This window comes from Asterias rubens, chromosome 21 (genome assembly GCF_902459465.1).
Source record: "Asterias rubens chromosome 21, eAstRub1.3, whole genome shotgun sequence".
Lineage (NCBI taxonomy): Eukaryota > Metazoa > Echinodermata > Asteroidea > Forcipulatida > Asteriidae > Asterias > Asterias rubens.
Genome location: NC_047082.1, coordinates 2,725,006 through 2,738,865, shown reverse-complemented (window position 1 = coordinate 2,738,865; position 13,860 = coordinate 2,725,006). Strand labels below are relative to the sequence as shown.

Genomic DNA, 13,860 nt, shown 5'->3' with positions numbered 1-13,860 from the left:
ACCATTGAGCTCAAATTTTCACAGGTTTGTTATTTTAGGCAACTGTTGAGATACCAAGAGAGAAGACCTGTCTTTAACGACTACCAAAAGTGTCCAGTGTCTTTTAGCCAGGTTCCAATTAGGCTTTTTCTTCCACTGCCATGCGGAAAGTTACTGTGACTGGCTTTGGTGTCATTCTACCGTGCATTCCCACCTAGACTAACATGTACACTCTGCGACATTTGCATATAGGCTTTTACAGCTTGGTCACGGTAGGTTAACAGCGCAGAGATTTTCCTGTTGGACTTTTTAGCAGCCCTTGTTAAAGGATTTGGGTACCTTTTCAAAATGTCCATAGATTTACATTAAATTTACAGGGTTTGAAGATAATGATAGTGGAAAGCTTCCCTTTACATATTACTTACTAAAGTGCTGTAGTTTTTGAGAAATAAGTAAAACAATGTCATGAAAATACGCTTGTAAATGATTGAAATAATTTTCGTCTCATGAGACGAAAATTATTTTCATGACAGTGTTTTACTCATTTCCCAAAAACTACAGCACCTCAGCACGTAATATTTTCAGGAAAGCTTTCTATTATCATTATCTTCAAACTGTGTAAGTTTAGTGTAAATCTGTGGACATCGTGTTTTTTGTCCTACAAAAGTTACATACACCCTTTAACAGCGAAGAGATTTTCCTGTTGGACTTTTTAGCAGCCCTTGTTAAGTAATCGTAGCTGCGCAGAAGTCTTCCGCAACTTTTCGGCCTCTACGTATTACATCAAAATGACAGGCAGGTCAGTTTATCATGCGTCCCCATTGGATTTAATGTTGTCGTTCTACAGAAAAGTCGCATCACTTTAACAACAAAAAGTCCAATAGGAATACTGCTTTAAATTCAAAACGCTTGATTATTTACATGAAAAATAATGAAGGAAACAAACACAGAAATCATTTACTGAAAATATTTATAACGCCAGAAGAGTCAACAAATAAATCTGATACGGCTAGGAGCTTTCCCCAGGGTCTTTATCGTCCAGGATCTGCCAGGAAGTTTGCGAGTCCTGTTAATTTGTACCAAGGCGACGAGAACAAATCCCTGGTTCTGACTTTTCATGTCGGCAGGAAATCACTTAATTCTGTCAGACAATCCTTGTTATTCATCGGGTTAAACGGTGAGAGGATGGCATGAACAGGTGGCTAACGATGTTGTCTGCTATCAATTTGAACAATAAAGTACATTAAAACAGCTAATGATACTTAAATTGCTTCTTTTTTTTTTAATTAGTTAGCTTCCGGGCTCTTGTTTACAAAAACACAATAAACATGTCAACTTAGTTGCTCACCTTTTTGTGATTACTTGAAGGCTTATTTTACGTGATTGTAGTTGTAGAATGTTGTTGCCAGGCATATATTAGGCTACTTTCCTTCTTTTCTTTTCTTTTTCTTCTTTCTTTTCACGTAAACAAAAAATCCCCCAAAACGCGGAACTCCGCGGAAAGGCAGAAGAGTTGCATGCCTGAATTAGAGTCCATACCCAACCTCAAGCTGTGGTTTTGAAAAGGGCCAAGACCACTATTTTCGTTCATGTGACAAAAAACATTCCAGCTGAAAACCACAAATTGTAGCGTCAAGATTTTATTTGAAACGTGAAAAGTGCAAAGATGTTAAAGGCAGTGGACAATATTGGTAATTACTCAAAATAAGTATTAGCATAAAACCTTACTTGTTAACGAGTAACGGGGAGCTGTTGATTTCGAGAAAGAAGTAACTTTCCCTGAATTTGATTTTGAGACCTCAGATTTAGAAATCAAGCATCTGAAAGCACACAACTACGTGTGACAAGGGTGTTTTTTTTTTTCATTATTATCTCACAATTTCGACAACCAATTGAGCTCAAATTTTAACAGGTTTGTTATTTTATGCATATGTCGAGATACACCAAGTGAGAAGACTGGTCTTTGACAATTACCAATAGTGTCCATTGTCTTTAACTTCATGTGGCAACTGCACATTAAGAAAAAAAATGAAGACTTTGTTTACCTCCTGTTCCTTGAAGACTCTCCGAGCTGAAAATTGCACTTCATTCCAGACCACCTCGACCCCATCCTCTGTGTCCATGGCCAAGTAGGCCACATCGATGCCTGGTACATCTCGCTGAGTTACCTGCAAAGCGGGATCAAACAGAGAAAATATACAAAGTCAAAACTTCATCATCTCAATAACCTTTTGGAGGCCTTGTTGACTACACTTCATAGTATCATATTGCTGTGGAAGCCTTCTTTAAGTTCCAATATAAATTCAATTTTTCCAGAAGACGATCAGAGCATACTGATCGAAACGTCGAGTTGTAACCAACGGTTCTTTTCAGAGCCACCCCAACTTATTAGAGATAGATTACATGGTGTTACCACAAACCTTTCCATCTCGTATTTCCACCATGCTAAGTTTCAAATCCTACTTTTCCAAAATTGTTGTAGCCTTTCAATATCCTATCACGTAACTGTACAATGCGGCTCTTCCATGGGAAAACAGCCTAATTAAAAAAATTACATTTTGAAAAAAGCAAGTACAGAGATAAGCTATTTTGCCATAAAACTGGGTAGGAAAGAGTTAAAAGAGGCTGAGATAGGACTTATTACAATACTCGCATCTTCATGTATGCATAATAGAGTGTGCCCTTGAATATATAATTATAATAATAATTACATGCGTTACACAACACATGGGACCAACGGCTTTATGTCCCATCCGAAGGACAAAAATGGAAGAAACACATTCAATTTACCCAGAAATGATCTTATATAAGAAACCAAAATGTTACAGTTATGCTGCCATGGACGGGCCAATGTACGCTTTAAAGACTGTTCAGGCTATTTGATCTCAATTTTTCTTTTTTTAGGAATTCAGACCAAAACCAAAGTAGGAAGAATATTTCGTGACTGCATTAACCCAAATTCTAAGGTCAAAGTGCAGGAATAGGAACTTGATGAACTGTAATCAACTAGTCCAGTGAACCATGGTACGAGTTAAAGGGAAGATACACGCTTGGTAATTACTCAAAACAAATATTAACTTAAAACTGACTTGGTAACGAGCATTGGAGAGCTGTTGTTAGTATAAATCATTGTGGGAAACGACTCCCTCTGAAGTAACGTAGTTTTTGAGAAAGAGGTATTTTCTCACTAAAATAATAAAAGACTTCTAGCTAGAAGTCTTTTATTCCTATCTGAAAGCACACAAATTTGTCCAACAAGGGTGTTTTATCTTTCATCATTTTCTCATAACTTCGATGACCGATTGAGCCCAAGTTTTCACAGGCTTGTTATTTTTTTGCTTATGTTGGGATACACCAAGTGACAACACTGGTCTTCGATAATTACCAAATGTGTACAGTGCCTTTAAGAACAATCTCATTGAACTTTCTTTTGTAAAGGATTACACATTGTGTGTAAACATTTCCAGGTACATGCAGATGTAGGCTTTTATTTGTTACATGCATGCGTGTACACTCCAAGCCTTTCAAGCTTGCAATGGAAGAAAAATATTGACTTTTGTTGATGCCTAGATGCATGAACTATGTAGTTTGTTTGGAGGGGGAAAAAGTTGGCACTATGACAAACTTATCAATAATCCAATGACGTGGGTAAGTTTGGAACAACATTCATTGAAAGGTTCTTACATGTATGTGTTTGGCTAAAATTCATGCGTGCATTCATGTACTTTTTGTTAAAAATACACCCATGCGAACAGTCGGTTACATTAAAAAACAACCTTTGAAAAACTTGTCATAATACAGATACTAAAATAATATTTTTGAAATAACATGATCACCAAGTACGTATATATGAAGTTGTTGTTCAGTAACTAGATGACAATACTAATATTCTAATCATTGTGAAATCAGGGGTTAGCTTGGTAGGATTCAAACCCACAACCTTGTGATTGCAAGGCCTTAGGTCTAACCACTTGACCACGGTTTTACTAAAATGCTCTGGTATCAACCTGATATCAAGGAGTGTCACTGTTCCGTCCCAACTCTAGAGTTGTCCCAACTGTAGTTGGACCGGTCCCAACTTGAGAGTTACAACTGGGACGGCCCAACTATAGCTGGGATCAGGCAATCCCAGTCCCAGCTATAGTTGGGCCATCCATCCCAACTGAAAACGGGATGAGTCTAAACTACAGTTGGGACGGTTCTAAAGTTGGGCCTGGACATCACTGCTCACAATACAGCATAACATATCCCAACTGTGAACACTCAAGTTCGGACCGTTCCAAACTACAGTTGGGACGATTCTAAAGTTGGGGCGGAACGTCACTGCTCACAGTATCAGCATAACATGTAAACACCCAGGTGTTGCAAATTGTTAGCTATCATTGCACTGTTTACAAAGGAGACCAATGACTGTCCTTGTAGTCACATACCACAGGCTGACAGCCAAGGTCTCTATACTAAATTTTCATGTGTATATTATGGCTGTCAAATTTGTGCACAGTGATGGTAAACATTTATCTCAGAATATAAATTGAGCGTTGACTCTTTAAAGATACTTTCTGGCTGAGATTGAGTTTTTAAACATGTTAAAGAAACAATTTTGTCACAAAATTCTAACCAAGTTTGACCTCCACTAGGATTATGTTGAGCGTAAATAATAAGCTTGGACCTGTAAGAAAAAGTTTAACTCTAAATTTGGCTGTGGTGGTGGTCAGCATTTACTTTGTTGTTTTGAGCCATAAGGGGTCAAAGGTTAATTTTTTGTATGGCAAGAATCTTTCAGGAAACAGATGTGACAAATCTTTTTAAAGGGAAGGTAAACGTTTGGTAATTGTCAAAGACCAGTCTTCTCACTTGGTGTATTCCAACATAAGCATAGAATAACAAGCCTGTGAAAATTTGGGCTCAATCGGTCATCGAAATTGTGAGAAAATGATGAAAGAAAAAACACCCTTGTTGGACGGATTTGTATGCTTTCAGATAGGAATAAAAGACTTCTAGCTAGAAGTCTTTTATTATTTTAGTGTGAAATTACCTCTTTCTCAAAAACTACGTTACTTCAGAGGGAGTCGTCTCCCACAATGTTTTATACTATCAACAGCTCTCCAATGCTCGTTACCAAGTCAGTTTTTAAGTTAATATTTGTTTTGAGTAATTACCAAACGTGTACCTTCCCTTTAAGGTATTTATGTTGGATTGGCAGAGCTGACAAAATAGTTGCAGGCAGTGTATATGATTTGTGTGGTTTTACCATAGCGGTTATTCTTTCTGCACGGCCATATTCGCGTCACAGTTTCGGTGATATCTCAAAAACATGACCACCATTTGAAGTGAAATTTTCTCAAGTTAACTTTTTTGTATACAAGTACATTTACATAGCACTTAAACAATCAAACGATAAAAAAAGAAAAAAGTATACAATGCCTTTAAGTAGTGATTTTAAAACAGATTGAATTCTAGCAGTTTTTATGCGATGTGGAAGGAGGGTTCCGAAAAGAAGGTCATGAATACATGAAGAACCCACAAAATTAAACAAAACCAAACAGAGCCATCAAAATGTGGCCACATTATTCCAGAGATACGCGTTATAAGTCCATATTAATATTATCTATTATCTCATAAGGGATAATTAATGAAAGCCTGTCCAGTGCCCATCTTTTTTTAAATATTAAGTATCACAAACGAAACCACATGTGAAACTGACTGGCTTTAATTACTTGCCAATTAAAACAGTGACATCCTGATCCTGTTATTGCGGCTTAATTCCCAGAATGTACGAGAGCCAGGTAAGCGATCTCAGTTCTTATAAAAACCCACAGGGAACCCCGACTGGTTCCCCAGGCCTAATACTTAACGGAGGCATCGGAGGCGATTGCCTCCCTGCCCCTTGGTCATTGCCTTGGTGTCCTTAAAATGCTCCGGGAGAAATTTACCTCATAGGGTGCCCTTTACCTAAGAGAAAATGCCTTGGTGCCCTTGCCCTCTAAAAATGAAGCATACATGCCTTCAACAACACTTAGGGTAGAAAAGAGAGTTTGTTGAATCCCAGCCTCTGAAGGTGAGGTATTGTTTACTTGTTTCAGCCCCATTTACAACCTTCCTGTCATCAAGATTTTAATTAGGATTTGGTTACAGCTACAAATTTAGGGTGTCCAATTTTAAAACAGGGTGTCCAAAAGACACCCAGAAAACAGGGTGTCCAAAAAGACACCCAGAAAACAGGGTTTCCAAAAGACACACATAAAACAGGGTGTCCAAAAGACACACATAAAACAGGGTGTCCAAAAGACATCCAGAAAACAGGGTGTCCAAAAGACACCCAGAAAACAGGGTGTCCAAAAGACTAACATAAAACAGGGTGTCCAAAAGACTAACATAAAACAGGGTGTCCAAAAGACTAACATAAAACAGGGTGTCCAAAAAACACACATAAAACAGGGTGTCCAAAAGACACCCAGAAAACAGGGTGTCCAAAAGATACACATAGAACAGGGTGTCCAGCAGACACACAGACACCCCCTGGCCAACACTATGCCTGTCCATGAAGGAGGGTGTAGGTGGACAAGCCTGGGGTGGGGATTTGGTGGTTTGTACACTATAACGAACATTCTGAAAAGGTTATGTCAACTGGCAGACCAAAATACTTCATTGGGAGAGTCAGATAAACTGTTGAAGGCTAATGGGTCACTGTGTACACTCAGACACAAATGCCACCACTTGACCATTTGTACTTTCTGTACACAAGAGTCCACTTTTTTTGGCCCTTCTTGGAATCATGGCATGGACTTCTTCAGCTTGGTGCTTTTTCAAAAAATAATAACAAACTAGTGGAGCCCAAGCCAGAGCCAAACCTAAGGGCCTATGGCTGTGACTTGGCTGTAAGTCACAAGGATGAAGAATAATATGCAGACTGGGCATTTAAGGCCCGGCCACACAGGCCTCGATAACGAGAACGAAAATGAGAACATTAAAAATGCATGCCCTCGATTGGTTAAATGAGCGTGGCCGTATTCTGCGGAATCAATTCAACCAATAGAATGCATTCTCTTTGCGTTTCTATCGTTATCGTTTTCGTTATCGCTGCAGTGTGACTTGGCCTTTACTGTGATCCTTCTTCCCTGGCCCTCGTTTGACTGCACAGGGGAAGAGAGGAATGTCCAAATGTCTTTCACTCTATCATGTCAATAATAGGGCTTATAACATTTTCTTTATACAGAACTAGGCATTATTATTTGGTCCTTGGAAAAACAGTTAGCACATGTACAATTTGATTGAGTAGAAGGGCTGACCTACATGTGGGTGTAGTGTAGGTTTAAAGACAGTGGACACTATTGGTAACTACTCAAAGTAATTATCAGCATAAAACCTCACGTGGTAACGAGTAGTGGGGAGAGGTTGATAGTATAAAACATTGTGAGAAACTGCTCCCTCTGAAGTGACATAGTTTTCGAGAAAGAAGTGATTTTCCACGAATTTGATTTCAAGACCTCAAGTTAAGACTTTGAGGTCTCGAAATCAAGCATCTGAAAGCACACAACATCGTGTGACTATTAGGGTGTTTTTTATTTCATTCATATCTCGCAACTTCAACGACCAATTGAGCTAAAATTTTCACAGGTTTGTTATTTTATGCATATGTTTAGATACACAAAGTGAGAATACTGGTCTTTGACAATTACCAATAGTGTCCACTGCCTTTAAGTAGAACCTAGTGAGATTTGCATCATGCTAAGCAGGGATGAGATTGTATCAACATCAATAAAGCCAATGGAATTGCAAAATATTGCATACTTTACAGTTGTAGACTTTCCACATCATTTTAAATAGATCTATAGGTTTGGTCACAACGAGGCAGCAGTGACCGCTGGCCAAATGTCAGCGTAAACACCTACATGTAAGGACCACTCAGAATTATGTCCAACTAGTCCAGCTGGCCAGTCGATTGCCTGATTGTTCATATTGCTTCAAAGCACATACATGTAGTCCAATGCTAATGAATACATGTATGTTGAAAGGAAATCACAAAATATGGATGTTGGCAGACCAGTGAAATAAATGACAAGCTATACTCAGGGTCCTTCTGGCTAGTCATTGAAAAAGTTAAAGGCAAACTCTGGGGCACAGGTCCTGCACAGTAGTAGTACATCAGGCCTGATACTTCACGGAGGCAACAAAGACGATTGCCTCCATGCCCCACTGGTCATTGCCTTGGTGCCCTTCAAATTCAGTAGGAATTTACAATTTCCTCAAAGGGTGCCCTTAACAAAGGAAAAAATGCCTTGGTGTCCTTGCCCTTTCAAAAACGAAGCATACAGGCATGTATCTTTCTTATCTTTGATCTTTTTTTGGGTTGAAACAAACAAATCTTCACAAGTGTCTTGAAGAAACCTATCAAGAGAAGATGACAATAAGTTTGTCTGATGACGTAGGGAAGCCATTTGGAAACCAAACATAACTGACTGAATGTTTGTTAATGTGTTTTTTCTTCCCAATCCACATGTAAGACTTTAGTGGGATGGCAGCCTGAGAAAATGCAACCGATTTATAACAAACATTAATGAGCTCATTAATTTTAAGGGGGGATTTGATGACTTTGATTACGAGCAAACAGTGCGGTCTCTTTTGTGTCTTCTGCTATTTATGGTTGTTATTATCAACCTGGACATTGTAAACCTTTACGAGGATGTTTATCCAACCCTTTTCATCAAATGAAACCCCCACAGTGGATGTTATTAAATGGTCAGACAGTAGGAGGGTTGACTGTGTAATTACATTGACCACATGATATCATATTGCAGGCAGGCATAGTGCATCTATCATTCAAAACCACATTGGATGAGATTGAATGGTCAGACAGAAGTGGGTTGAATTTGAACTGTGCAGATGCATCAACTGTGCAGATGCATAAACTTTCTTTTGCGACAAAACCATACACTTTAACCTACGTCTGATTTAGTTCTATAATGGTTACAATTAATGAAAAGCTGTTGACGTTAACTTTGACAAAGATACATTTCTATATTAATAAATCCCATAAACACCATCCTCCGACCTTGCCTTGTGTAGTTAGTAGTAAAGCACCCACCTGCCTCTATGCAGAATCCTTGCCATGTAGTTATTTTGTAAACAAACTACCCTTGCAAGTATTGTACAATGAGTGAGAAAAGAAATTAAGGACGTATCAGGTGTTAACATGTATCCTATGGACAGATGGATGTTTGAAATGTAGATATTAATAATTTGGGGGGCTAATCATCCTTACTCGCAGCTAAGTGCTGAATTGCGAAGGACGCGGCGACAACGTGTTTCCAGAAACAGGCGTGCAAGGGCGCCTTTGGCTGCCAGCCACATCAACCCATTATGACCACGGAGCACAGCTAAGATCGAAAGTGTTTGATTTTTCCCAAGGGAGGAAAACCGTATGGTCAAGAAAACCCTCGTGACACAGCAGAGAGCCAACGCACAACTCAACTCACATATGGCCCTGGTCGGAAATCGAACCGGGGTCACCTTGGTGAAAGGCGAGCGCTTCACGCACAAGCCAACTGTAGCACCTAAACGCGGGTAGCATGAGGTGCGTGCTGGTCTAGCTAGTGATAAAACTTGAGCACTAGCTTGAGCAGCATGCACCTCATTTAACGCCTACAGTGCGCGCACCAAGTATTTGTGATAAGGCCCATGTACCACCTTAATCAGTGTCCAACAGTTTGGGTGTTGAGTTACCCTATGGTGTTGGATTTTGTTAAGCTTGAGGACAGATCCATGTAAATCACTCACACGGAGTAAGGGTTAATCAAATCTATAGATTAGTGCTTGCAGGTATGACATGTAATTGTGCGACAGGGAAAAGTGGTGCCCTGACACTGTTGATTTGTTTTTCAATATTGCAACAGAGCGTACGGATTTCAACGAGCATGCTCTAGTGATCATCAGGAATTCTACAGAGTTGTTTGAAAATACATTGGGTGAAGTAGAACTCAGACCTGAAATTTCATCTTTGAGAGGGCAAGGCCATTTCCACTTTGCACAGGGCAGTTGCATTGGAAAAATCTTCAAGTGTATGAGAAACTTTTTTGGGGCACCAAGGCCAATTCCAGGGCAACATAGGCGATTGCCACCATGCCCCCTGTTCAATAGACCTTTCTACTGTATACCACGCCGATGTAAACAGATGTTGTGACCAACTTTTTCTGCAAACTTTCACTTAATAAAATACCTCCCATGATTGGTTGCTTTGTTTCCAACAACTTCAACACTATTTTTTACATTCTTACTAAGTGTGGCTATCTGTTTTTGTTTTGCTTTTATGGCTTTCGACAGTTTTCCAATAGAATGGTAATTACCATGCCTGAAACCAAAAAAAATAAACTCTGCTAGGGTCAAAACGTCAGGCCATTAACTATTTTTTGAAAAAATCCCCAAAAAACTAAGTAACAACAAATATTGCCAGAGGTAGCAGGCTTCTGAATCTATAGATCATACTGAATATGACGTCACTGTTCAAATATTTGCCCTACACGATGGTGTCTGCGAGCGTGTGCGTGTGTGTTCGTGCTTGTGCCGTAGAAATCAAACCGTGAATCCTGCGTGCTGCGTGTTTCTTTGATGTACGCGTTTGGACGCGCATATGGTTTACCCTACAAGATGGTGACTTTCATAGCAGCAAAGGGGTTATTCAATACGGTATATTGTCTAACTGTGTCTAATTGTCCAAACATTTCGGTGACTTCAACAAATTGAAGAAAATTTTTATTAGATATTGTACAACATGTATGTATCAAGAATTTATCATAAAGAAGAGTTTGCTTCCTATTCTTGCAATTATACTCAATACCGACAGAGTTTTCTAATATTAATCATTATGTATTTTTCAATAGGATTTCAAAATCCAATATAACTGTCTAAAAAAACAGCACAGGGAAAAAATCCTTAGAGGACAATGTAGCGCTGGATCTAATTGCGTATGGTATTTTATTTGTTAGCTCCTTTTCAATGAAAAATATCATTGAGTCGCAGAATAAACAGCTTCGCTGAAAAACCTGCAGGCTAACCGCGTTGCAATGTGTTTCAGTCAGACACAAAGAACAATAAACGTCATACCATATGTTATTGCCAGAATATTTTTAGAGTATGGCATTTTAGTTTGTGATTTTGGAAAAGAAAAAAAAAAGATGGAACTTTGATTCTGTTCAGACTTTAGTGCAATGGCCTTCAGTAAAAACATGGAAATTGAATACTGAGGCGCTGTTCTCAAATTTCATTTCACAATCAAAGACTAGAAGCATCTGATACTACGCCCCTTCTCTGCGTCCTTATCCAAAACATTTTAGAGGTAATAGATCAAATCTTGATACTTCAGAATTCATACAACGTGCCTTCTTCAAATTTCAACGCGCAGTTGAAGTTACAAAGCTGAGAATTTGGATAAAGATTTTGGATAAAAGTTGTTTCCGCCCCATTTCTCCTTGAGTCCTTGCCCTTTCAAAAAGAAATTTTAAAAATAAACAAATACATTCATCGTTTTTTACTGAATGTTGGGGCACCATGAGCGTCACTGAGTGACGCATGTAAAAGAAGCCACTATTATTGCTATATTTTGGTGAGAAATCTCATTCTTGATGTCTAAAACAACAACACTTACCAAATGGATGGTAATTTTTTTGAAGAAATGGCACTAACTATCTGTTTGTTTTTGAAGGAATTTCTTAAACATATTCCTTGCACTTTTGAAACAACCACCTCCAATTCAAAAAGTAAACTTGTCCTTAAAGGATTCGGGTACTTTTTCAAAATGTCCACAGATTTACATTAAACTTACAGGGTTTGAAAACAATGATAGTGGAAAGCTTCCCTTCAAATATTACTAACTGAGGTTGTGTAGTTTTTGAGAAATGAGTAAAACAAGTCACAAAATAATTTTCGTCTCAGGAAGACAAAAATTATTTTAGAATGTAAAATCCCATAAACCAGTTATGATATTATACCAAAACCATAGCATAACTGGTTAATACGTTTTTACATGCTAAAACTGAGACGAAAATTATTTGTTTTACTCGTTTCTCAAAAACTACAGCACCTCAGTAAGTAAAATTTCAAGGGAAGCTTTCTACTATCATAATCTTCAAACTGTGTAAGTTTAATGTAAATCTGTGGACATTGTGTTTTGTGTTCAGAAAAAGTACATAGACCCTTGAACTCTACAGACAAGTTAGCCTAGTGGATTTTTTCACATTTTTTATATTCCATTTTTGTTTTTTTAATTAGTTTTTTTATACTGAAACTCAAGTTCCTGATCATCCAATCACATGGGGAGTCGACTTGTTCATCAATAATTTGTTATTTCCCTTTAGCTTCAAAAGTCCCTGTACATACAATATCTGTGATTTCCCAACGGTGGATCATCCAGGTTTTTTACCTTCAACAAGCCCATGGTGGGAAGTGAAAAGGGTAACACCTACTTCCATGGTTACACTGACAACATATTTTACCGTCAATCAACCTCCCCTTACTCTTTCCTTCCCCTACCCCCAACCCCCGAAAAAAAACATACAGACTCCAAATTATTGTGTGTTGGCACATTATTATAAATAGAAACTAATCATTTCCGCTTTACTCTCTGTTTGCTTTTTGGCTTTGCAAAGACTTTCAAAACATGAAGATACTTTGACCATTGATTAAACTTTTATCAGGGTTTGTGTTTGAAATATTGACTATTGAAAAAGCTGGCAGAATGGAGAAATGGCATGCTAAATGGTCTTGCTAGCCAGCTTAAGACTAAAATAGTTCATAGCCAACCCCTATTAAAGGTTTGACAATTTTGATAAATGTTTCATTTATTCATGTTCACTTGGGGTAACCATCAAATTTAAATAACTGTTGATAGTACAATCACAATAAATTAGCTTTTCCCCATGTGGATGGATACAAAACAACAAAAAGTTAACTAACCATGACATATTAATTACAACGTAGTCACCTCCTGCAAGATTATTCATATGCAGGTCAATCATCGAGAACCTTAAAGGCACTGGACACCTTTGGTAATTGTCAAAGACCAACATATGCATAAAATAACATCTGTGAAAACTTTGACTCAATTGGTCATTCAAGTTGCAAGGGAATAATAACAGAATAAACACCCTTGTAGCAAAAACTTGTGTGCTTCCAGATGCATAATAAAACACTCCAGGCCTGAAGTCTTCGAATATTTGAGTGAGAAATTACTTCTTTCTAATTAACAAACGTTACTACAGAGGGAGCGGTTTCTACCAACAGCTCTCATTGCTTGTTACCAAGTAAGTTTTATGCTAACAATTATTTTGAGTAATTACCCAGGTCTGATACTTCACGGAGGCAAGGAAGGCGATTGCATCGATGCCCCCTATAGTCATTGCCTTGGTGCCCTAGAAATGCTCCACTAGATATTTACAATTTCCTCACAGAATGCCCTTCCCCAAAGAGAAAATGCCTTGGTGCCCTTGCCCTTTCAAAAACGAAGCACACAAGCCTGATTACCAATAGTGTCCATTGCCTTTAAAGGCACTGTACACGTTTGGTAATTGTCAAAGACCTGTGTTCTCACTTGGTGTATCCACTCATAAGCATAAAATAACAGCCTGTGAAAATTTGGGCTCAATCGGTCATCGAAATTGCGAGAAAATGATGAAAGAAAAAACACCCTTGTTAGACGAATTTGTGTGCTTTCAGACAGGAATAAAAGACCTCTAGCTAGAAGTCTTTTATTATTTTAGTGAGAAGTTACCTCTTTCTCAAAAACTCTGTTACTTCAGAGGGAGTCGTTTCCCACAATGTTTTATACTATCAACAGCTCTCCAATGCTCATTACCAAGTCCGTTTTTAAGTTAATATTTGTTTTGAGTA

At 38.3% G+C, this 13,860-nt stretch overlaps 1 protein-coding gene across 1 annotated transcript in view; it reads right to left on the bottom strand.

The window, feature by feature from the left end:
* Positions 1–13,860, bottom strand: part of LOC117304696 (nuclear receptor-binding protein-like) — a 44,982-nt gene that overhangs the window by 18,683 nt on the left and 12,439 nt on the right. The window contains exon 2 of the mRNA XM_033789293.1: positions 2,025–2,147. Within this exon, the coding sequence (XP_033645184.1) occupies positions 2,025–2,147 (123 nt within the window). The remainder of the gene's footprint in view (positions 1–2,024; positions 2,148–13,860) is intronic.